A 25,982-nucleotide genomic window follows, 5' to 3' on the forward strand; every position below is an offset into this window, starting at 1 on the left:
CAAGTTTTTGGTAACTAAGCCACACTAAACGTTTCAAAGCTAGAGAAACAATACAATCCAAGAACTAGGCCACTTGGTGCTAGAAATGTGTACGTGTACAAACTACGAAGTTGCTGATTCAATCCCAGAGTACAAAAGAACACCAAAATAAGAAGAAGAAAAAAATATGTTGGAAGTCCTAGCAGATCTTTAAATAACTTTTCAAAATGGTCGAAACAATATCTAGTCATACAATACTTTACATATAGCATGCCTATAAAATAATGAGGGCAATGGTAACTAATTAACAAAACACCCGCCCAGTAATCGGACAGTGATACTCATGGTTGTGGTTTCTGTAATGTAGAATTTTCAGGAATTCCCAGAAAATAGAATGTCAGTAATTGCAAAATCTTTAGTATTATCACGTCTCTTCAAAAACTCCCTCTTCATCTTCAAGTGGCAGAGATGGCCTACTTTGTGTGAGACTTGCTTGTTTAGTTGCATCTGCGATCTTTGACCGAACCACCTAGGATAATAATATGTTGTTTTATGTCCCAGGATAGAAAATGCTAAAATAATAATAATAAGGATGAGGATCTGTCGAATGTCGACCATCAGGGGAATAATAGTGTAGTGAAATTAGACAAACTATCTGGGGCAAACAGAAGATCTTTGAGGACTGGACCAAGTGACCAATGGCTAGTGACGACTAAGCAATCAGCAAAATATGCAAGTAGAAAAAGCAGATGCAAAAGATGGCCAGTAAATGCAGGTATAAACAAGAGAGGAAACCTTTTCTATTTCACTGCACAAAAGAGGATTCTCTCTCAAGTGCTGGAGAGCTTTGTCTCTACCTTGTCCCAACCTGTGGAATGCAAACATAAGTTAAAACCTCATCTTCTTATCCAACAAAGTAAACTCAAAATCCACTCTTTATTACCACAGTGGCACCGGTTAACCACCCACCCCCCCCCCCCCACTATATAGTTAGACCAGGCTTATTTTATTGGTGGTCTCGGGTTAGATAATTTAGCACACGCATGATTAACAATACAACACATCACAATTATATGAGGTGAAGGACACATTAGGATAGGTGGCAATATGCTTAACAAATTTTTAGGTGCAGTGGAAATGTACAACACATTTTTTTTTTGGCTCGGTGAAATGTACAACACATACCTATGCTCCTCATAGCTATACCATGAACCCTTCTTTACTATCAGGTCCATCGTCTCCGCACAATCCAAAATGCAACCCTGCAGACCAAATAACTTTAATCAGCTATGGTGCATAGGCAAAATAGAACATGAAAACGATATAGTGATTTTCTACTAACCAGTTGACTAACTCCCTGCCCAAATATGATATCGAACTCAGCTTGCTTGTAGGGTCTTGACACCTACACATAAGCTAGTGAGAAAAAGACATCATACTGTTTTATATGGGACACAATATAGATCCTATTTGTCAAAATCAACCTTGCTTAACATGATCGTTTCATGTGCAGGAACACTACCAAATGAAAGCAAGTCCGATGGGTGTTTAAAACGAGAGTCTTTTTGCACCTTCAAAAAAAATTTGATTTACCTTGCTCTTCTGCACTCTTACACGAACTCGAAGCCCAATATCTTCATCGCCCTTAACCTGGAGCAGTGAAGCATATACATCAACTAGAGATTAACAAAAGAAAAAACCCTACCCACACACACCTACAAAAACCAATAAGAGTTCCTTTTTTCCCCTAAGGAGAAGTAAACTAAATAGTTTGACATCGAAGAAGGTATCTTTGAGCTTACAGACTTTATCTTCCCAGTAGAACGTATCTCAAGCCGAACTGACGCAAAGAACTTAAGAGCAATCCCTCCACTTGTGACTTCAGGATTTCCATAGAAAACACCGATCTTACAAAATTCACAAAACAATATCATTGGTCTCTGGAGAAGTATTTCATATATAACTGGAAACTCGAAAATATTAAAGCATCTCCCTTCAGCAATTCTTGTGGATGCACAAAGGCCATCTCTTTTGACAGTAATTAAAGAAGCTAGTCGGACGGGTAGCTATACACTATTAGTATATACAACTGATTATGATCACCTGAGGAGGTCAATTTTGTCGTAAATGGCCTCCGAGAAGGGATACAGACACACAAACAGCACAAGCCAAATGCTTAAAAGTGTCATCATTGTTTTGTCAGTTAACTGACCATAAGGTCTAGATAATTTGCAACTTAATGTTTATAAAGCAAAAATACCTTATATCTGATTTGATTCAGGAACATGAGAGTACATCCAGCCTTTGAGGCATTGCCTGACATTTTTCGCAATGCCTGGCTCATGAGACGTGCTTGTAGACCCATCTGTTGCATCCCGATCTCTCCCTGCTCAAGAAGAGGTGTCATACATATTTATTCTCATAATTTCTTATAAGAATCACACGTACTAGAAGAGCTTACTTCAATTTCTGCTCGTGGAGTTAAAGCTGAGACAGAATCAACACAAATCAGATCTACAGCACCAGATCTGCACATACGATCTGCGGCTGTAGTGAAAGATTATTAAACTCTATTTAGAAAATTATCATAATAGAAACAATACCATCACACCCTCATGTGTATTGGAATGGTCAAGAAAAGTTCATACTTTCTAATGCCATCTCTCCATTATCAGGTTGGCACACAATCAAATTTTCAATATCCACTCCCAAATCTTTGGAGTATGCTGGATCAAAAGCATGCTCTGCATCAACGAGCATAGCATTACCTCCTAACCTCTGCACATGACGACAGAAGTTTAGATTACAGAAGGTAGTCTATAGGGTGATATCATCATGAAAAGAAGCACACCCCATAAGTCAAGTATATATAACCCAGAGAAGAAAATACCTGTACTTCTGCAATCGCATGGAGTGCTAATGTAGTCTTACCACTACTCTCTGGACCATATACCTGGAACATTAAGAGGGTAATTAAGAGCTTTGCATAGACAGATTTTCTCTTATTCTGATAACAAAAAGATGATGATATAAACAGATAAAACCAAATCCATTCCGCAACAGATCAAGTACTTAAGTGAATCTATGACAAGGGTCCCATTGGGATTTTACTTATAATCTTATATCTGTTTTTTTTCTCTAGTCAATGTACTTTTTTCCTTTTTATTACTATGCAAAACAAACACTGGAAAACAAATAGCACACAATGAGTTTACCTCTACAATTCTTCCTTTAGGAAGACCTCCACCTAGTGCAAGGTCTAATGTCAAACAACCACTTGGAAAAGTTTCACTGCAGTAAGGAAATATTTACAGATTCAAGTCTACCAACTGGATCAAATTCAGAAAGAGAGAAATTTGAGTACAAGAAACATACACCAAAGCCCCGCCAGCACTGCCTAATCTTGTAACACTTCCTTTTCCAAATGAGTTGTTTATGTCATTCATAGCAGCTTCCAGCGCTTTTTGCTGCAACAATTAAACAAAATAAGATACACAAAATGATACCATTCCTATAACATTGCATTAAACTCCAACCAATCTTCTACAAGGTGTTAACATTGAATGGTGCCCATATGTAAAAGAAACCATTTGAACTAGACAATATGATTGAAACAACAACTTGGGCATTCAAAGTTTTAATCTTTAACTGAATACAGTAATAAATAACATAAGAAAAACAGAAAATATTACCCTGTCAGTGAAACGAGAGTCAAAGTCATCAGAAAGAGAACCATTAAACTCAGAACGAGTTTTGGAAGCATGTTGGGTTTTGGAAGTTTGTCTGTCTGAAGAGAAAGAAAGACGTGTAACTGGGAATTGAAGTGGTTGTTTTGCAGAGGTTTTAAGGTAGAAGAAGAAGCAATGGGGTTTTAAGGTTGTTGCTGTTGTGTTCATGTTTTCAACTCACTGTACTTGTGAAACAACAAAATGAGACAGTGTCTCAACTCTCAAGTGAGACATGGTTAAGGCTGAGTCCAATGGTTTTAAAATGAAGTCAAATGGAAATGGGTCCAATGGTTAGAAACCATTATACGCTATGAATACTCCTAAAATGTCATTCCACCCGTATCGTTCGGTTACAAATTTACAATACCGATACGGGTATTAGATATTTTTAGGGTACTAGAATTTCTGAAATAGACCTGATCTGAAAATTCTACTCCATTAAAATATAAATTGTTTATGAGGCTTCAAATTGTATTGACTTTGACATGTATTATAATAATTTTTCACATGTTCTTAACTAATTTCACTCAAATAACTACTAACATAATTTTCAGAATACGCATATATTTTAATATATTCATATTAATTAGCAGTATATATAGGCTGTACCCATATCCTAATATTTCAAAAAAATCGTATCGTACCCATACCGGTGTCGCCGTATCGATACATGTACCCCTATCCGTGCATCATATATTCTACGCCCACTTGATATTCCAAACTTTACCGACATTTGATATTCCAAACATCTGCGATATTAGAAAGTCCTATTACGCCACTTGAACTGGTCATATTAGGCAACTTGATATTCCAAACTTTACCGACATTTTAATATTCCAAACATTAATAAAAACCATTCTGCGCCACTTGAACTGGTCAAAAGAATTGGCGTAGAATCTTCCAGTGTGAGTCTGCACACATTGCACACACTTGATTTGTTTTTAGATTGAACCTTGGATTAGAAACTCTCTACACACTGTCTGTGCAACGATATGGCCAAATATGGTGAAATGCATGTTTCAACTTCACCAGGACACTTTTTATGTTGGTAGGCTGGTTTTCAATAGTTTTGATGAGATTTCATTACTGAATTCTAGTTTGAAACTTGAATAAACTACTCTAGCAAGTCCATGAATACACCAGAGCCTTGAGAACATGCATGAACGAAATGCAGATTAAAGACCAGTCCTAGCTAGCCAGTATTGCATTGGTGTAAGCATGTCATTCTGTTCATCCAGTATTCCAGTATCTCATTTTTGTCACACAAATAGAAGACTTTTATATCTCAGCGATGGTGTTTTAAATGTTTAACTTTCTGCTAACTGAATGAATCAATTACCAAACAATGATCTAAAATGAGTAATCGATCAGATATACGCACTCCTTCAAACACTCGAGTCAAGCTAAAACAATGCAGGCTAAAAACATGCCGAACAAAAGCTAATAGAAGAATTATATAACTTGCCTCCAACCAAAGTCCTTTAAATGGCTTATATTTGAAGAATATGCATATCTCTATTAGCAATCCTTTACTCAATTTACAAACAAGACACCATAATCATATCTTAGGCAACATTAAAGGAACTTGTAGTGCCTTCCACAAACTTCTTTGCTCCCTTGAACCATCTCTTGTCTCCAGCTTGTGCTTTGCAAATGTAAAGCTTCCCATCAGATACTGTTGCAGAAATCAGTTGGTGTTTGCCACCTTCATCTCCATCAGCTGTTCTTGTCAAAATAGATAATTTATAGTATTGTTTTCCATTGATCACTTGAGTTGATGTCTCCAAAATGTTTGCTGTTGCTACACTGCCAGTGTCAAAACCACCCTGACCATTTTGAGTACATGAAAACGTTAAGATTACTAATATGTATCAATTAATGTCAGGTCGTTATATGAATATTTCGGTGTCCATTGCATTACCTCAGAATCAGTTGCGCCAAAGTAAGCTTGCTTTCCCAGTAGATAATCCACCTGCACCATACCCATATTAGAAAATTGAGGACTTGAAGTTTCAAAGTTACTGTATATATAAACCCTCTTCTTGTGATGAAAACTATAAAACTTTACTAAAAAAGTATAAATTAAAAAGGATTTGAAAAACATGAAAATTAATTACCTGGGCAAGAAATTCCTCAGGGGAACCATAGTCAGCTATGGATTTCTTGGTGGTTGGTGTGATCATGACATTAACATTGCTGTTAGAATCAAAATTGTCCTCATATTTCAAAACTTGTCCAGGATACTCAACCTCCTTGCTAGGATTCCATTTTGCTGGTACTGTAATCTTGAAATTGTCGCGGATAATTGGTATGTATTCAGTGTTGGTCTTGGGCTTACCGAAAACATTAGCTGCAACAACATATTTATGCAAAGATCTTAAAATCAAGTGTGGCATTGACCAATATGAAATGTCTCTGAAGATACATTTCTTGTCTCCAGTTTTCTTTTCTTCTTTTAGTTCAACAAAATTTATCTATTGTAAGAAGCACTATAATAAACTTTGGATGAGTATAATAACTCGGGGAGGGGTATAATCATCAAGATACTAGCACCAACTTGTGGAAACAATGCAGATATTTATGAAACAAATCAAGAAGTATGACAACATACGTATAAACTCGAAAGCTATAACTATTACCTCATAGTGATCAAACATTAACATAACTGCAGTATATACTTCATAAGTTGGTATGTAACAAGATCATTGTAGTTCATAAAAAGAAAAATCATGATTTAGAGAAAAGATTACCAGCTTCACCATAGGCTGCATCAGCTGGGGAAACCTTAGTGCCAATGGCTGCAGCACCAATGAGAACAGAGAGAGCCAATCGGCGAGAGACAGCTGGAGTGGCCTCAACATCTTCACTACTCTGTTTCTGGGCCCTGACTACTAGTTGATTGGGCTTGATACAAGACACTTGTCTTGATGATGAAGGTGATGATCTAGATGGAGTAGAAAGTGCATGGTGGTGAAGAAAACATGCAGTGGATGATGCCATTAGTTCTTCTCACACAGTCTCTTAGTTACACAAATTGGAAGAGTTGGTTTGTAGGGTGGTATTTGGTTTGTTGTAATCTTTGAGTGGAAAAGAGGTTGATGTGTTGTTTTGTGACGTGTGAAGGAAAATGGTTTGGTATTGGATTTTGGATATAGATGTGGATGATTGGAAGATGAGATTTTTGCATGGTGGATAAGGTTTTAGAGGTTTTGATTGGTGATATGTGGCTGTGGCACCACAATAATTAAAAGTGTCTAGTTCAGTCTCAGACTCTCTGCATATGGATATTTCGTACATTGAACTGTTGGTGTCAATGGAGTGAACTTGTGTTTATACAGTTATACTTAATACCATTAGAGCACCCTCACTAAAAGGACAATTATCATGCATGTAAATGCTGAAAGCTGCACCAATGTCATCCTCATTGCAAAGCTACTAAACAAACAGCAAACTGTGAAAGTTATCCTGTTTTTTTTCTGTATTGTAACATTATGGCATATATGCTTGTTTACCCTGCCAATTTTTAACCTTACTAGAACATAGGCGAATCAGGGACTTGGTAACAATATTATGCAAATTCAGAACTCACTTCGCATTTGTTAAGATGGTAAAATAGTTTTGAATTGATTACATCTCTTGGTAGGGCACTGGTGGTAGAACCACCTACATACACTGAACTGCCAGATTTGTGAACAATTATACTCGAGTAAGCCAGTAAACACATCCTAAACAACTTTTTGTGAGCCTTAGCCAGTTAGCCATGCTAAAGTCACCGGGAAAGAAACTTCAAAACTGTTACTGTATTGCATCGACTGTATCAAACAAAATATAGAGCGTGGAGGAGAAAAGAAAGGCTGTACTCAGTCACATTCTTCTCATATTCCGCACCAAGCACTATCAATGTGCAAATTTTATCATGTAAAGTTGTGAACCAAGCTGAATTTTAACAATACTAGACAGATCAATGTATTGAGTTTACGAAAGAACATTACAAAAAATATATTTGACATAATTATTTTGAAGGTCACTGTTCAATCAAAACTTGAATATTATGTTCTGTACCAAGTACCAACCAAACAAAATAAACATATACATCAATCAAACAACCCAAACCATCCCTTCAACATATGGTAAGAGTTTTCTTCAGCTTAACTATCATTTCAAAGCACCCTAACTGATGACACATTTAAAATTGGGCCAAAACATTAACAAGACACCAGCAATCCTGTGTCTTTTAGGGATCGTATGTAACAGAAATTGTTTCATCTTTGACAATATGTCTGGATGGCAGATTGCCAGAGAAGGAAGTTGGATATTTATAATCACACAAAATAAATACAATGGCCTCTCCACTTGCAAACACTCTATTTATGTGAACAACCAAAGCCAGTTTTCTCTGAAAACTATCACATGAGAAACCGTTCACAGAGATATTAATGTTACAATAATAAGTCCCAGCAGCAAATCATAGCATAGCTGAGGCTACCTGAGTTTGTTTCGTCATTTTTTTTCTGAGGTGACTCCCACAACAACATTGCTCACCTACATTGTTCAGTGAAAGATCAGTAAAATTTATTTATTCAAAGGAGGGAGAAAAAGGAACACATGCCTTAGATACAATTGCATTTGTGTTTAGATAGACATAAGATTATCATTGGCTTACCAATTTACCACTTTCATCCAATGACATTGGGTTCTCAACAACAACGGTTTGACTGTAGCTGTGAGGCAGTGACTACAATAAAGACGGAAAGACCAAATAAGAGTGAAGTCTTCAAATATTCTTTAGCGCACACACACACACACACAGAAGCTTACAGTTGAAGTAGATGGCATGGATGTGGGCATGGTAGCTCCATTAGGTCTTTGCAAAGGGACCGGCATCCTCATGTTACCCGCCTGCAAAACGAGAATAAGACATTAATTAAGTAGCAGAACTGAGCAAAGCTATAGGCTGCAAGAGTTAAAAGATGGTTAATGTCTGTAAAAAGTACATGTTATCTGACATTCTAAGCGATGACCCCCATAGGAACCATTACAATTGATATATACGCTAAAGTGAGCAATAAAAAGACAGCAAGAAATTAGACTTGGTGCTAAATCTAATTATCCCTATGAAGCCCAAATTGTGAGTCTCAACAAACCAAGAGGACTACGACAAGAATAAAGAATTATAATACAAAAACAAAATAAAAACGTAGGAATTTCTAGGTTCTAATTTTCTTAGTGTGAAGCAGTTCTGCAGTTTGGTTTACACAAAGTTTTCTCTTTTTGATACAACTAATTCATTTTAAACCTTAACACCTACAGGTAGCAGGAATAAAAGAGACTAAATTTTATCCCCACACACACAGAGAGGACCAATGGCAGTGGTGAGATGTCGATTTGCACTCATCTATAGATTGACTTTTGTTGTGTTTTTTAAACACGTGATTGAATAGCTATAATAAATAAACGCTATGATGTTTCTGTGTAGGGCAGTCTAGAAGTACCTACATATACATACAGCACCAATTGTCAACTAATATTTGCGGTCACAAAATGTAACACTTTTTTCTTAGCATTTCTTTATCAAAAATATCTTTTTTTGCAATTAAAAGCTATTTCCAAGACATGATCTACAGGCCCAACAGACTATGCATTGCAAAATATAAGAGAAATGAACCGCATAGCAAAATATTACAAACTTACCCCTGTAGTTGTAATGTAATTACACACAGCACATTTTACTGATGGTGCACCATATGGGTACATAAGCATTATGGTGCACTGACCGCAGTTCACATGGGCGAGGTGATTAGATGCTTTACATGCATAAACGGAAAGCAAACGTTTAGATATTTCATAACATCAATAGAATGAAGAAAATTAAATAGCAAACCACGTGGAATCAAAGAGCACATCTATTAATCTATGACAATAGAACAAGCACACAAACACACACAAAGCACTTTCTCTTGTCCTTCCATAAGGAACTAGATGAGAGATATTTGATTTGCTTGTGGGTGTGTGTGTTTCTGTGAAACTAAGTAGGTGGATAACAACTAAATTATATTCTCAGTATGACACTTATTTTCAGAAGGAAGGTACTCAGATTTTTGCAGCTCTTTGGACTGTATTCAACAGAGACAAGCCCTCAAAGACCAAGTATGGTTACTAGTAGAAAAGTTTAGAAAGTAAACAGAAAATAAAAAATCAAAGCATTAAATATGAAACCGCTTCCTGACATGGTGATATACCTAGCACAATGCTACATGTATCTTTAGAAGTAAATAATGGTATTGACCATCCTCCTCACCTCCTCTCTCTTCTAAATATAACAGTCAAGGTCAGCACAAGAAAGAGGACTTCTAAATTCATATACCACCCTAAATTGTTCTAATTATCATTTGATCTTATTAAATAGCCTGAGAAGACTAAAACCGTAACTGAATCCATAACTACATTCATCCAATGAAACAAACATCTAGTTTGGTGACCTTGAAGAGACTTGCAAAGTTGCAATCAATGTGACCACAATAAAAATCCATCTTATATTTTACAAAAAGTGTTGATGTAGTAAAATCAGGATTGAACTTCAGAAATCTCCTTTGAAGAGAACAAACCTTGTCTAGCGAGGTTAATTGTGTGACAGCAGGAGCATCTTACACTTGTCGCCCCGCGAGAATACATGAGCAGTGTGCGGCATCCTCCACATACAATCTGAGACATTTCCATTCCTGCAAGGAATAAGATAAAATTAAATAACACATATACAAAAATTAAATTCGATGAACTTAAACAATTCATAAAATATTTGTTCAGATAATAATGGTTAGTTAACTTATGTCACATATAACACTCATTATCACCCTATAACATGTATTCCAACCGAGTTGGAATTAGTCTCCAATTACAACAATCAGCACATGATCATTTCACAATATTAAATATTATAAGAGTGCATTATTTTAAATTCATTCACCAAACCTAATAGACATTAATAGCTATGAATCAGTAACTGTTTGATGATTTTAATTTCATATAAATATATCCCCGTCATTCTCATTACTTGGATCATCATTATAATACACATTCTATAATAAAGCAAGGGAAACATACACAAAGCATTATGAATAAAGAGACACATATTATAAATACTCTAAATTTTTCATAAACAGAAGATAATGTGGAGAAAAAGTACCTGGTGGTGGGACTGAGGTAATCGTACTGCATATTGCACAACAAACATTTGCAGCTCCTCGAGGATAAAGAAGAACACTCCTACACCCGCTACACACAAGCTGGCTCTGCATCACTGGTATGTAACAGTTCGACAGAATTTGTAAGAAAAAGGAAACGGAATCTTAATCCCAGACAATATTACATTTGTTTAGATTAACCGACTCCAAGAGTGCTGAGGTGTAAATACATATACTTTATGAGGTGAGTTGTACTTTACCATTATTCTATCAAGTAATAATAGATGATTATATAAGCTTCAATAAAAATTAAAATACAGCGGTAAACCAGATACAATGGTATAGTTGCAGAAATGGATCAATGCATCGGTATCTTAGCCAGACAGTTATAGTTAGGAGTCATATGTCTCATTTTCTTTTAATGTAAATGTTATCCGCTTTCGGGCACCAGTGGTGTTTTTTTGTTCTCGGGCCCGCATGGATTTGTAGACAATTCATCAACAAAGATAATCCTCCTAAGTTGTGCGGAAGTCCGGAATGCTACAAGGGTCTAATTTGGGGGGGGGCTTTTCAACTCCAAAAGCTAAACATCATACCTACTTCTTAAACACAAATCAGACACTTCCCTAAGAGGCACACTTACACGTTACACCACCACAACTTCACCATGCCCATGTAGGCTTTGACTCAAATAAAGTGCAATCAATGTTCAGCGTCTTGACTAGTCCATAATCACCATGTGTTCTATTACATAAGCATCATCTAACTATCTAAAACCTAATAATCAAAAACCAACCTAAGGACAAAATGTCTAAATAAGAAAAAAAAAAAAAAAAAAAAAAAAAAAAGGTTATTCAATCCATTCAAGCCCCAAAACAAGCTGTGATGGGCAGTCACCAAAACTAAGTCTACATTCCTCCTTCACTACTACAAGGCTTATATTATAATTATATGCAGATAAAGTTTGTTTATTTAGCCAATTTCATATAAATTTAAAGAAAAAATAGCATAAAAATCACCTCTTTAATCTTTCCCCACGAACAATACAATCGAATAACCCAAAGAAACAACTGTTTGATTAAAAAATTACTTGAAGAAACCAAAGAAGACGATCTGATCAAAAGAGGAGCCAAAATTGAGGAATTTTGGGCTTGGGAAAAAATTGTTTGACGAAATGTCTGAAAGAAAGAAAAGGATAAAAAAAAAGGAGTTTCCAACGTTCTTCTAAAACATTAAAAAGTCAGACGGCAATTTGGATTTTTAGATACGGTAATAATAATAACAACTAACAAACTGCTGTGTCAGAATTTACTGTTGGGTTGTACTTATGCCATTTGCACACCTCTGGTAAATATCGGTAACTGATATTGTCGAAATTTCAAAACTATTTAGAGCGATATAAATCAAAACTTTATATTTAAAAATATATTATCGACCTGGATTTGGAGCCTGGTTACAATTTGGAATATGGCAAAAATTCGGTACGGGTGTTTAATTAATCCATATTTTAAATGTTTGGTTGTAAAATTGGTGATATTATGTTAGTAAATATTAATAATAGTTGTCAATCTTTACAATATAACAAACATATCTAAACAATTTAGCTACAAAAATATTATAACCAATTGAATGGTCCACGTAGGTACTTTCATTTATTTGTTCTTAGATTGAAATTAAAGTTTAAATTTCAAAATACACACACACCATGACATGACAGTTTAAATATTACCTAAAAAATATAAAAGTAAAGTTTTTGGATTAATTTATCATTAAAAATGTAAGAGAGACTTAAAATAAGAATGAGGACATAAAGTACATAAAAAATAACAAAACACAATCGAATATTTTTATTTATATTTTTTTTTTTAGAGCTGAATTTTTGAAAAACGACAAAATCTATATTATTCGTTTAAAGGCACAAAATTGTGAATTATTGCGAATCTCTTCAAACATTTTGAAGTATTATACGTTTTGCCCTTCAAAAATTCGATTCGCAAATAATTTTGCAAATTACTAACAAGATTTTGGAGTCGATGTCGTGTTCAATTCATATTTTTTAAGTAATTGGAATTTGAAATTATTTAGGCGAAATAAAAATTAATGAGCTCTAAGGTGGCTGGAGTTAAAATTTATGCGATCTCGTGATCGTGGCAACTATAGTTGTAATAGGGAAAAATGTGATTGCCATGTATAGGCAGCCTAACACTTTATCTGAAAGTATTATCAATTGGGATTTGGAGTCGTGCGGTAATCCATATTTTTATAGGGCCGATTTGAACAAGAATCTAATCGTGGGTCTTGAAATCAAGTTAGAGTCGCATATATATATATATTTATATTTTTTAAATATCATTTGGAAGTAAGTTATAATTTATGAATTATTGTTTGGAAATAAAATGCGGCGGATGAATTTTGTAGGGAACTTCAAAAATATAAGGAAAAAAAATGTTTGAAAGATGCTAAGATAAAAGATTTAATTTGCATCGATACATAACATAACAAAAAATTGCAAATCAGATGTTACATCAGACTAAACTCTGAGGTACAGATCTAAGTCAACTGTACTTTCCAAGCAAAGACATGAGTTAAGCAACCAACAACAAATTAAATCTCAATTCAAAACATAATAAAATACGCGTGATCTTGGAAACACCCAGAAAAACACTTCCATACCCCAATTTTAAAAATAAATAAATAAAATTGTTTTAGTTACATTTAGGTTTATATATTACCATTTTTTTTATTAGGCATTTAGGCATACTCAAGACAGAACACATAATTTAATTCCAATACTTATTATAGAATACATCAGGAACATGGTTTTCAAAACCAGTTTTTTTTTTTTTTTTAACTATAATGGGTCATTGCGATCTTGGTTCAAATCAATGACTCACTTAAAAACCAGCCAATTATTTGATGTAAAAATCGGTAGTATTTTTTTTTTTTTTATTACATATAAGATTGAAAATTAATATTCAGTGGTCTCAAATATAACAATAGATGTGGATCAATTGATAGCTACTTGACCTTTTTATAACTAAAATGTGAATCATAATATTGGAAACTAAAACCCATCTATTTCTTCAATTATTGCATTAAACCCTATCTCTATGAAACTTTAAATGGGTATGGGTTGTGGGATAATTCATAAAATTAAGGAATTCAAGGATTGAATTTAGGGGAATTTCTTCATAATCATTCCAACTTTCAAATTTGGTTGTGGGCTAAGTAGTGTTTGAGACAACTCTTTCAAACCTCTTAACCTGTGTATGTGAAAATCACCAAGTTTAGCGGTTCCATTATTGAATCGAATGGTTCAAATCGGGTATAGAACTAGTTCTATGATGTACTTGTTTTAACATGAAAATATTGACTCAATTTCTACAAGACCAGTACTCAAAAAATATTTTCGTTTAAAATTGGTATGTACGTTGATTTGATTAAGCATAAATTGGAATTTCATTTGAAGAAAATGAAAACCTAGGGATGTATATCTTGCCCGAAATCCGAACAAAATACCCACACCGAACCTTGCTCGAACCCGACAAAACCTGATTCCGAACCCAAACTGAAATACATATGGTAGGGTTTGGTCACACTCTCTAAACCCAGCCTGACCTGATAATTTAGCCCTAAACCCGTTAAAAGGGCTAAAAAATCCAAAATCAAACCCGGACCGAAATTGAACCCCAAATCCGGTTTCAATTGCATACTACTAATATCATATAAAAAAAAAAAGAATTAGATACATATTTGGATTATGATCTCATTCATGTTTACAATGATGAGTTATTTAATATATTGGATTATGGAAAAAAAATTATGTCGGAATTTTCAATTTTTTCAATAATTACACGTGATCATGTGTCTATAGTTTATTCCGAGTCCATCTATATATTTTTAAATCATATTAAATAATTATGTCCGAGTATATATGATAATTATTTTCAAATTCATTAAAAGTTTTATTTTGTTTGAAGGATTGGTGAATAGCCGAAGAAATAATAAAATGTAGATATATATTTCAAATAAAGTTTCTTATCGTATTCTTTATTCATTTATATCGGGCTTTATTCTACCCGAAATCCGAACCCAAGCCCGATGGGTACCCGAAATATAGGATTAGGATAGAGTCTGGTCACACTTCCCAACAAAATACCCAACTCCGAACTCGATCTGTTGAAAACCGGTCTAGATTCGAATAACCCAATACCTGTTCAAAACCTGAAAAGTCAGATTCAGACCGGGTCGAGTACCCGTTTGGGCATCCCTAAGAAAACCAGCTGAAATAGTGAATAATTTATATTCTCTCTCTAGGACACAATCTTAACTATTTGGTACTAAGGGTAATATTTGATATTTTATCTATCGGAGGTCGTTTTTTAATTTCGACATATGATATTCCACGGAATTTCGTTTAATCTTTGAGTTTGAAACGGGGTCCACCCGTCATCTATAACCCAAAAATAATCATCATTATTAGGCCCTTCCTCGTTTCTCAACAACGTTTGTATCGCTACACAAATTCTTCACCAGGGTAAGTAACTGTTTGGATTTCTACTTTTTTTCAATGCAAAAAATGAGAAAAATTACATGCCATCCAAACAGGTCTTAATTAGAACCAATAAAAGTTTCAAATTGTACTCATTTTTCGTAAATTATATCTATTGGATGTGTGATTATGTACAAATTAATGATTCTATTTGTTTGGGAACATATAAAGATTCGAAATTTGTTGTTTCTAGACATTTTTCACATTTTTCAAGACATAGTTTAGCTATTGCAATTGCCCATTTTGAAATATATAATACACAGGACGCTTTTTATATATGATTGAGGACTATATATTTTCGTAATGTCGTGTTTTAGGGACGGGGTAAAAGATGGGGATTAAACAAGCTTTAAAGAGTCTCGATGCGTTCCCTCGAGCGGAGGAGCACTTAATGCAGAAGACTCGGTCTGGCGCAGTGGGTATGAATCTGTTTTGGGCTTTTAGCTATGCTTCATATTTTAGTATCAACCGAATCATGTTGGCTATGTATCGAGATATATGTAACAAGCATAATGTTTTTGAATACTCTATGCATGTGCTCATTGATTTAATTGCACTTATTAAGAGTAGCTTTGTAGCTGCATGTTCTTGATTGTGATTTGGAGTGTTCTATAGTCTTTCCACCAAACATCTCACACCCACCTTGTAAACATTCAGCTTTGATATTCTTTTAGTTGAGGACCCTGCATGTTTTATTTGACTAGTAAAAGGGAAATTATAATTTGGCGTCTTCCCTGCTTGCTGGAAAGTTCACCGACAATTTTTGGTCTATCTTTAATGTATCTGCAAGGGAGGGACTGTTATTCTTGAATAAGTTTAAATTTTAAATACAGCGTCTATTATATTACTACAGGAAATGTACGTATTAATAGTATCTGTTAGCTTATCTGATTCTTAGTCATAGACAAGATTTGGTAGTGACTTGAATTCATCCATTTTTCTGTATAATCATCTTATGTTTCTTTGGCAGTCTCCATCATTGGCTTAGCTATAATGGCAACCTTGTTCTTGCACGAGCTGCAGTATTACCTTTCGGTTTATACTGTTCATCAGGTTTGTTGTTTTTTCCATTTTTTTTTTATTGTTTATTTTGAATTTATTACTGTATATATTCCCTTTTCAGTTAACTAGTCCTGTGGGATTGGATAAGCAAGCAAATATTCTTATTTGTGCGTTTGCTTTTGCTGCCAGATGTCTGTAGATTTGAAGCGAGGAGAAATTCTTCCCATTCATATAAATATGTCATTCCCTTCGCTACCCTGTGATGGTTAGCACTTTTTATTCTCTTTCCCATTTTCAGGTCTTCTTTGTTTCTTACAAGTTACAACAGTTTGTTTCTCTGTACATTGTCTTTCTATCTTGAAACAAATTCAGATTATGCAACTATACCTTTTTTTTTTCAGTTGTAAGTGTGGATGCCATTGATATGTCTGGAAAACATGAGGTGGACCTGGATACAAATATATGGAAAGTAAGAAACTTGTTCATACTGTCTTAATTGAATGTGTTTATAACAGTTTCTGTTTATATTTGAGAATATCTTTCTTTTCCTACTTAGTTAATATCACCAGTCTTCTAACCAGTTGAAATTTCTACTGCAGCTTCGGTTGAGTAAAGATGGCCATATTATTGGCACTGAATATATTTCTGACCTTGTTGAAAAGGGTAACACAGATCACAAACATGGTACCTCCTTGATACCTTACCATTTTTTTGTTAAATATTTTTCCTGATGAGTGATGAGGTTCTTTTTGGTATTGGTTGTAGTACCATTGCCTACCTTTAATATTTTAGGGGTAAAAATATTTCCCTTTTTTAGCTGTTTAAAACGTGAAATCTACACAGCTGAGGATGCATTTAACAACTGCTAGTCTTTATCCCGGGGTCCAGTCTATCACAGCCTTTTTGTGATTATGGTTGTAGTTATGAGTTTTTTGTTGAACACTAATAGGAACTCTTAGTATATTTATTCACGATTGTTACTATATATCTCTATGTAACATGGACACACCATTTTTCAAAGATAATCCGTGTCGGATACATATCCACGTGTCCACTGACACATATCGGATTTATGTGATATACCTCAATTTTTTATATTTTGCTGTGTTAGACACTTCGTATCCGTGTTGGATACGAACACACCTAATCGTGTCATTGTAAGAATTATTTCTTAATATCTTAACAGATGACGATAGTTCTCTCCAAAAGCATCATGCACATGGATTTGGTGAAGATGCTGAAAAAATGGTAAAAAAAGTGAAACAAGCATTGGCAGATGGAGAGGGATGTCGGGTATGTTTAGATAGGTTTGAGGTTCTCAGATTGCTTATCAACTTGTACTGACTAACTGACTTCTAATTCCCTGCAGGTTTATGGAGTTCTAGATGTACAGAGGGTTGCTGGGAATTTTCATATTTCAGTTCATGGATTAAACATCTTTGTTGCACAACAGGTCAATTCTCCTTATGCCATTTCAAAAAGCATGAATCTAATTTGATAGTATATCTCTACAGTGGTCATTTCTTATGCAGTTTTTTTGGCTCTACAATTTTTAGCACTGTACGCTATGTAAATACTAAATACGTAGACGTTCTTTGTTTTTGTTTATTTCATCCTGATTTCTTACCAACCTTTCTTTATTCTGTGCAGATTTTTGAGGGAGCCACCCATGTAAATGTTAGCCATGTAATTCATGACTTGTCATTTGGACCAAAGTACCCAGGACTTCATAACCCACTTGATGGAACTGATAGGATATTGCGTGGTCCAAGCGGGACATTCAAATATTACATAAAGGTTTGACCTGTTCTTTCTGTTGATGATTCTGCTCATCCAACTTGTTTTTAATATCAATTTTTTTCCTTTTTCCAAAAAATTTTGGACAATAAATTAGTGATAGATTTAGGCTTTATGTTGATTGTTTTCTTAAACTTCTCGAGAAAATATTTCCATGAGTTGGTGAGTCTGCTTGCGTTCAATGCTTGCTGCTTTCGCAGCTGCTGTTACCATCAGATGCGTATAAACCAGATAGCAACTTTTGTAAATGATTTTTTCTGATTCATTCCTACAATTAGACATTCTATTGACTGATTTTTTTGCTTAATGAGTTGAAATTATACAATACCATCTATATTGGCTAACAGAAAGTACGTAAGTTATATAGTATACGAAAGAAGGGGAGTTCACTGAGGAAGAGCTAGACAAAACACTTCACAGAGCGTCATTCCTTGTGTTAATAATATCATTTGTTCCTAATTCAGTCTGCCGAAAGTACTTTTACCTTCATGATTCTCTTATTGTAAGCCGTGACTAGCCATAAGTTTGTCCACTGCAAATATAGTTCTTGCCTATCTACTTCTAGCTCCTCGACTTCAACTGTTTCCTTTTACACTAATTTTTTTTTTTGTATCTTGATGTAGATTGTTCCAACCGAGTACAGATATCTCTCAAAAGAAGTTCTACCGACTAATCAATTTTCTGTCACGGAGTATTTTGTTCCTATGACGGAGTTTGATAGGACTTGGCCAGGTTGGGGAGCGTGTTTATCTTGTTAGAATTATATTTAATCTGTTTTGTCGCTGTAATACCATTGACTATTTGGCCTTCTTTTGTTCTATACAGCTGTTTACTTTTTGTATGATCTTTCACCAATCACTGTTACGATCAAAGAAGAGCATCGCAGTTTTCTGCACTTCATCACTCGACTTTGTGCAGTACTTGGTGGTACATTTGCTTTAACAGGCAAGTATCTTCCATTTTAGTTGTGACTATGCTATGTGTTTATAGGATGCACTTATTTAATTAAGCTATCAGGTCATGTCGAACTTCATTGTACTATTGGAAGTTTGAGATCTGATTTCATAGGAGTGTCGCTGTCTTGCTCATCGTGTGTGTCAACAATGGCAATTCATTGTGATTGGCTTGATGGCGTTTGGCTTACCCTCTCTGGCCTTTAACTTTGAGGTTTTAAAAGATAACGTGAACTGATCATTCAAGATATGGTTTTATTCTCAACATAGGCTAGGTCAATGTCATTTGACATACACCAGACTTTTGGTTTGAAACTATCTCAGATTCGACTTTCAAACAGCCTTAACATCCCTGGTTGAAATTCAGGAAGGGACCGAAGGTTGCAGGCTTGTGCCTGTTTGATTAGCTATGCAGGACATCTTCTTCTAAGAGATGTGTTGTGTTTCTATTACAAACTCATTGTCTCTGTTTTTCTGTTGCTTTACCCCTACTTTTCTCTTTATACTGATATAAATGCTGTCTGTATTTATCCTTGGTGTTTTGTTTTGATACTTAACCTTTTGTTGGATGTCAACAGGATTACTGGATCGTTGGATGTACAGGTTTTTGGAAGCATTGACAAAATCAACTAGCAGAAGCGTGCTCCGGTGAACATAATTTTCTGTTGACAATGAGATCATAGGGCGTGCTTTTGATGCATTCAAAAAGCCAATAATGCTCAATTTACAGCCAACTCGAGATGTTAGAAGGCACAAGCATACCTATATTTAGTTGGGAGGAAACTACAAGATGGCTGATGGGGATTTCAGCCACATGCTTGACGAGAGCTTGTTTAAATTCTGAGAAATGTCAGTTTTAGTGTCTCACCTTTAGATGTTTTTGAGATGGGCAAGAAGTGGAGTGAAATCACCAACGCCAAACTTGAACTAATATATATAATGGTAAAAAGTTCAGATCTCATGACATTGATATCGTGTAATCGGGTGATTTTAAGTCAGCGTAGATATACATACTTCGTAGAGCTCCAACTGCTTAAAGAGGTCAGAACTCAGAAGTGTTAGGGGGCACATCAGCACATGTCATCCTCATGGTACTTCTCCACTCTGAAATGGTTGATACAAATGAAATGAAAGATATTTGGTAAGTTGGGATGGTTGCCTCATCGCTAAAAAATGTCATTACAAACACTTTCATTAAGAAAGAAAGGTGACGTGCACTTTTGCCACCATATAAGAAAACCGGGGTCTGTTCGGATGAGGGAGAGAGATTCTCTGAAACTATTTTCATTCATCTTTCATTCTTTCACAAGTGAGTTCAAAAAACAGTCCCCTGTATATCATTTCAATAACAAAGTGATGGATACTAAAATCTTTATTAGTCAAGATTATGTGTCCAAGGTTGGGAATACACAATAGTATGATGCGGTTTGGTTATCTTAAGGTAGATGATACACTTAAGACATGGTCATAACTCATAAGTCATTACAATGCATTTTCGGATAATATTTTCGTGTTACTTGGGAAATCCAGTATTTGGACCTTGACTGAACCATTGAAACTCATTAAGCCTTCCCAATAAATCCCCCAAGTTTAACAAACTATGGGCTATTACTCACTAGCTTCGCAGTTAGTTATCTTCACATTGCTGATTTATTTGGATTATGTTGCATCTTACGCTTGCCGAAAATATGCTCATTTTCAAGTTCATATAATTTTTTGTTCAAAGTAAGCATTCTGGAGTCTGGACTTGAATCAATTCATCGCTACGCAGACCATTTGCAGAACTATGTTCTTATTTCTTGAATAATTCACTAAGAAAAATAAGAGAGCTACATAATCAGCTGTTTCAGACAGATATTAGAAGTACATATACTTCCTTAGTTTCCAACTAAACCTTCCATTGCTAATATTTATTTCAGCCACCACCATCCAGCATTACAAGAACTCTTCTCGGTAAGATCAGAATATGGGACCAGCTGCAGCGATCTCCTCAGTCAGTTTGTTGTCCTTGCCAATCTTGTAGTCCAAATATACTGCAAAGTTCTTCTTAAACAAACCTCCTAGCTTCAGCAGGGTTTCATTATAGGCCTTCTTGTCTGACCACTGCATCCACAACACAGAAGTATTAAAACAGTGCTGCAAGTCAAAATTAAAAGTATGAAATGAAAGAACAGCGAGAGCAAACTAACTGTGTTCATTGGTTGCAGAATTTCCGAAGGCACTCCTTCCACTTCAGTAGGTATCTCTAGTCCAAAAACTTCAGTCTTGGCGTAGTTCACATTCAAAAGACTACCTGAATGTATGGCATCAATGATCTTCCGAGTATATGGCAACTTAATGCGGTTACCAGAACCATAGCTGCATGAATTGAAACGAGTGTATAATTCCTTTTCAATATTAGTTATACTATCCGACGATCTAGTTCTACTTGTACAAATAAATGCTATTTACCTTCCACCAGACCAACCAGTGTTGACTAGCCATCCTGTGGCTCCATGCTTCTGCATTTTCTCAGCAAGCATGGCTGCATATTTTGTAGGATGCAACATTATAAAAGCTGCACCAAAGCAAGCTGAGAATGTTGCTTGTGGTTCCTTAATACCTTCCTCTGTCCCAGCAACCTGTTTTCGTCATCAAGATTGACTCAGTCCCTACTTTTGTTTAAGAAAAATTAATACTAATTTGGCATTTGAGGATTGTAGTGGTCACGGTTCACATACCAGAGCAGTGTAACCGCTGATGAAGTGATACATGGTCTGCGCTAGGCTAAGTTTGCTCACAGGTGGGAGCACTCCAAATGCATCACAAGCCAGAAGGATAACATTCTTCGGGTGAGGGCCTATGCATGGTATTTTTGCATTGGGAATGTACTCAATCGGGTATGCTGCCCGAGTATTCTCTGTAACAATCAATGCAACAACATATGTTAAAGCCAAACTTTGTTGTACAAGAGCTTATTCCTGATTTCTGTGATTCTAAATGAATAAAACATGTAAGCATTCCCTATTGAAAAATCACCTGTGACAGATTTATCTGTAAAATCCACGTCTCGGTCATGTTCATCAAACACCACATTTTCTAGCACTGCCAACCCCGAAAGATCAATCAGTAAACTCATATATATCAAACAAATTTGAATTTTGGAAACAATAGGAAAAGGATTTTACCAGCTCCAAACTTAATTGCATTCCATATATCAGGTTCCTTCTCCCTAGAAAGATCGATACATTTGGCATAGCATCCACCCTCAATGTTCGAAACACCATTGTCACTCCAACAGTGCTCGTCGTCTCCAATTAAAACCTATTATGATCAGTGGACAAAGTTGTCTTCCCAGTACCTATAAGAATACAAGTCAAAAGTGCTTGATTAATACCATTGATAACCTGGGCAAATGCATATACATTTCTCAAATGTAAATACAGTGGTGGAAGAGAGTGAGAGTAAGAGAAAAAGCATCAGACGGCAGGTGACGTCGCCTCACTTTGAATACTATACCTGACAATCCAAAGAAGAGGGCAACGTCGCCATCTTTTCCCATATTGCAGCCAGAGTGTAATGAGAGGATTTGGCGCTTAGGCATGAGATAATGCATAACACTGAATAGGCCTTTCTTCATTTCCCCAGCGTACTGTGTGCCAAGGATAACCATTTCCCTTCTAGCAAGATTGAGATCTATGCTAGTAGAGGACGTCATGTAATGCGTATAACGGTTACAGGGGAACCGTCCAGCATTGTATATGGTGAAGTCCGGAGTACCGAAATTCTCCAGCTCTTCAGGTGTGGGTCGAATACACCTGCCACCCACGCAGTTATCGAATGTACGCTAGCTAAATATTCAAGATCTTTTCACACTTGTTTATCAACTTTAGACATAGGACATCTTAGTGGCTACTGATTAAGGAATTCTACCAATGCGAGGTAGATAATCATTTCTGGCAACGTTAAGAGACTTATCTGATACACTTACGCTTTCGCAGGAGGGAAGAACATAGAAATGAAGATGCTGAGTAGAGTTCATTTAGTTTCACTTACATGTTGTGCATGAACAAGGAATGGTAAGCTCTGGCAGAAACAATTCTGACTTTGATTTGGTGCTCTGGATCCCAGTTCAGAAACTGATCATTGACAAATACCTGAAATCATAGGTGTAGATCAACACCACTCAGCACTTATACACCAAACATTAAAAAGGGTAGTCACATATTTGTTTTGTATGTTGGTCTTGGGGCCACATACACCACCAGTCCGCCATACTTGTTAAATTATACCTTGTCAAGGGAGTTCAAGTAATCAACAGCTCTTTCCCTGTTAACCAAGAATGTCTCTCCATCCATTTCAATGTTTGGTGATCCCCTGAAACATTTCAAGTCTAGTTGTTAGATAATAGACTACCATAGTATGTACTACGGTACAAAAGGAAAAACGGGAATTTGGCAGAGAACTGGAACTTACTTTCCCCACCAAAGTTCATCTTCAGTTGTGTCATCCCTCACGACACGTTTATCTCTTGGAGAGCGACCAGTTTTTGCGCCTGAGAGTGTTGCTAATGCACCACTTGCTGTTATGAATGAGCCATGCTCGTATTTTATAGCTTGCTCGTAAAGTTCTGGAAAAAAAATTTGTTTAGTTCAATTCTAAGAACACAAAATTCGTAGAACATTTTGTTAACTTATTTATTTCAGTACTTATATTTTAATTATGTTATGAAATCATTTGATCCCATGAACTTTTTAAATTGTTGTGTACATTGGATCCAAGAACATGTACCATCATACCATGTGCTGTAACCATATTACTATCCAAGTACATTATTGTTATCGAGCCATAGGCCATAATTCCCATAAAGTACGATGACAGACCATCCAAGAGTCATATGTCTCAAGTCTCAACCATGGATAGTAAAATCATATCGAGATCAGGTAATCTTACTATTTTCCAAGTTGGGCAGATACCATAAGTGATAAGTCAATGTTAATGCCTTTTTTTCTTGACAATAAGGATCACAAAAAGAATTTATACGATCTTAAGATCATGACTCCGTGACTTTTTAACTACAAAGATCATGAATCCGTGACTTTTTTCTATTTACCTGCAGGAGAAAGGTTGTATAGGATATGGGTGAACTTTAAGGCACTGTCACTAGTGCTGAGGTTGAGGTTGGGTGTTGTGACATGGTGATGGGCCACCTTTGGTCCATCAGATTTCTTTGCTGGATCTCCTTTCACCAATTTTGGTCCAGTTTCCCTTGTTAGGGATGCCAATGATGCACTGTCCAATTCAAATACCACACTAAATTAATATCAAATCAGATCATATTTCATGACTATATCAACCAAATGAAATCTCAACTTAAGTTGACTAACGTAACTATGTCAATCAAACGTAACTATGTCATGACTATGTCAATCAAAAGTGCTGATTTTTTATGTGCTTTTGGCTAACGTAGACTTATAGACTCAGTTGCGTAAAGCAAAAGTTCTTGAAAAATGAATATGTCCAAATTTTATATGGTCTTGAAAAAATCAAACCACATCAACCAAATTTAGGGAATCTATCTTTCAAATGATATGGAATATAGCGACGGTCTAGAGTGTATTTTCCACGCGGGCCATTTTACATATTTTAGTCCCTACATCACCAAAAGTCCAGGATTTTTTTTGTAAAATTAATGTTAATCAGGTAAATAAATCATCATTATGCATAGGCATTAGACTCCCAGGACCATATGATCATCATCAACTAAATTTCCAGTATACCTGATGGATTGAAGTTGCTGTTTATGTCTTTCTTCTTCAGACATAGTAAAAGCACCTTGAGCTCCATCAATAGGAGTAGTTGGAGCTGATTTTTTCTTTTGAAGTGAATGCAATTCATCAACTGTCTGTGCCTTAACCGGCGCAGAACTGTCATCGTGACAGATTCCATTGGTCGGCTTTTTTTGTGTTTGTATTTTTGCTAGCCCGTTTCGTCCAGTTCCAAAGCTAAACTCCCCATTTCCATTGCTAGTAGCAACTACCTTACCATTACCATTACTCGCCATCTCTACAAAAAACAAATATTAGTAAGTAGATAAAACGTTACATGCATTAAAAAAAAAAATGTAACTATACTTCTAGTACTTCTAAGTGACAAACCTTAAACTGCGAGATTGAAAGCTAAAGAAAAAGGCTATAACAACAAAGGAACGATCATACAAGTTTGAATATAGAGGATGGAAATGAGAATGAATGAGTGTGGAAATAGAGAAATGAGGGTCCTATTTAAAGGTGAAGGCCGAGGGATAAATAAACCATGGTTATTTTAACCATACCGCGTGGTTAGTAATCAAATGGGAAAGAATACAAAAGAAACTTAAAGTAGCGAATATATTCAGATTACGAAATAAATGAGAAATGGTTCATGTATGGACATGGTTATCCAAATTTCTTAAATTTGAGTGACTCCAATTACCGAACCTCCACGTTGCACCACGTATAGGATATCACTATCTCAATTCTCAACTGTATTAATTGTTTCCTTTTTCTTTGATTTATAAAGAAATTTAATTAATTACTTTGTTTTTTTATAATGGAAATTTTAATTAATTACTCAGATATTCAGTTTCCATTCCGAGATTAAAATAAAAATTCGTAAAGCTGAGCTGGCAGTACATATCCTAAGGCTGAGTCCAATGGCTTTGGATTGGACTCTGCATCTCTATCCCATAAAAAAAATAGTGTTTTATAGATACAAAGTTGAATATTGTGTCCAATGGTTGCCACCGTATCACGCCGTTCATATGGCGTTC

At 35.5% G+C, this 25,982-nt stretch overlaps 5 protein-coding genes across 6 annotated transcripts; 1 reads left to right on the forward strand and 4 right to left on the reverse strand.

Moving 5' to 3' along the window:
* Positions 1–167: 167 nt before the first annotated feature.
* On the reverse strand, positions 168–3,927 carry RECA1 (recA DNA recombination family protein). The gene is made up of 13 exons (XM_086582992.1): positions 3,672–3,927; positions 3,355–3,446; positions 3,195–3,270; positions 2,870–2,932; positions 2,628–2,757; positions 2,441–2,526; positions 2,240–2,365; positions 1,782–1,886; positions 1,573–1,629; positions 1,322–1,384; positions 1,165–1,241; positions 775–847; positions 168–508 (listed from the first exon to the last, which is right to left on the reverse strand). Exons 1-13 carry the CDS (start codon positions 3,873–3,875, stop codon positions 404–406), a joined length of 1,257 nt encoding a protein of 418 aa, XP_086439118.1. The 5' UTR covers positions 3,876–3,927; the 3' UTR covers positions 168–403.
* Positions 3,928–5,143: 1,216 nt separating this feature from the next.
* Positions 5,144–6,938, reverse strand: LOC147478754 (oxygen-evolving enhancer protein 2, chloroplastic-like). The gene is made up of 4 exons (XM_086584550.1): positions 6,458–6,938; positions 5,825–6,057; positions 5,629–5,679; positions 5,144–5,533 (listed from the first exon to the last, which is right to left on the reverse strand). Exons 1-4 carry the CDS (start codon positions 6,705–6,707, stop codon positions 5,273–5,275), a joined length of 795 nt encoding a protein of 264 aa, XP_086440676.1. The 5' UTR covers positions 6,708–6,938; the 3' UTR covers positions 5,144–5,272.
* Positions 6,939–7,822: 884 nt separating this feature from the next.
* Positions 7,823–12,188, reverse strand: LSD1 (LSD1 zinc finger family protein). Of its 2 annotated transcripts, none has more exons than XM_086584551.1 (7): positions 11,908–12,188; positions 10,891–11,004; positions 10,313–10,426; positions 9,399–9,511; positions 8,526–8,606; positions 8,371–8,442; positions 7,823–8,249 (listed from the first exon to the last, which is right to left on the reverse strand). In XM_086584551.1, exons 2-7 carry the CDS (start codon positions 11,000–11,002, stop codon positions 8,208–8,210), a joined length of 534 nt encoding a protein of 177 aa, XP_086440677.1. In that variant the 5' UTR covers positions 11,003–11,004; positions 11,908–12,188; the 3' UTR covers positions 7,823–8,207. The 2 variants fall into 2 exon arrangements, with proteins under 2 accessions (XP_086440677.1, XP_086440678.1); XM_086584552.1 differs by having other exon boundaries at positions 11,979–12,080.
* A 3,101-nt stretch (positions 12,189–15,289) lies between these two features.
* Positions 15,290–20,158, forward strand: LOC147478756 (Endoplasmic reticulum vesicle transporter protein). The gene is made up of 12 exons (XM_086583082.1): positions 15,290–15,425; positions 15,758–15,859; positions 16,411–16,493; positions 16,632–16,707; positions 16,844–16,911; positions 17,042–17,126; positions 17,629–17,735; positions 17,812–17,895; positions 18,093–18,239; positions 18,863–18,971; positions 19,065–19,184; positions 19,771–20,158. The coding sequence occupies exons 2-12, from the start codon at positions 15,772–15,774 to the stop codon at positions 19,842–19,844; spliced, it is 1,041 nt and encodes a 346-aa protein (XP_086439208.1). The 5' UTR covers positions 15,290–15,425; positions 15,758–15,771; the 3' UTR covers positions 19,845–20,158.
* Positions 20,159–20,967: 809 nt separating this feature from the next.
* On the reverse strand, positions 20,968–25,458 carry LOC147478757 (phosphoenolpyruvate carboxykinase (ATP) 1-like). Its single transcript, XM_086583081.1, is given in 14 exon segments — positions 20,968–21,295; positions 21,382–21,550; positions 21,644–21,813; positions 21,913–22,091; positions 22,211–22,276; positions 22,360–22,494; positions 22,497–22,532; positions 22,691–22,989; positions 23,228–23,328; positions 23,464–23,548; positions 23,648–23,801; positions 24,285–24,463; positions 24,952–25,237; positions 25,330–25,458. Coding segments are annotated over 13 exon segments (2,001 nt in total). The 5' UTR covers positions 25,236–25,237; positions 25,330–25,458; the 3' UTR covers positions 20,968–21,151.
* Positions 25,459–25,982: the final 524 nt, after the last annotated feature.

Source organism: Coptis chinensis, chromosome 9, assembly GCF_015680905.1.
Source record: "Coptis chinensis isolate HL-2020 chromosome 9, ASM1568090v1, whole genome shotgun sequence".
Lineage (NCBI taxonomy): Eukaryota > Viridiplantae > Streptophyta > Magnoliopsida > Ranunculales > Ranunculaceae > Coptis > Coptis chinensis.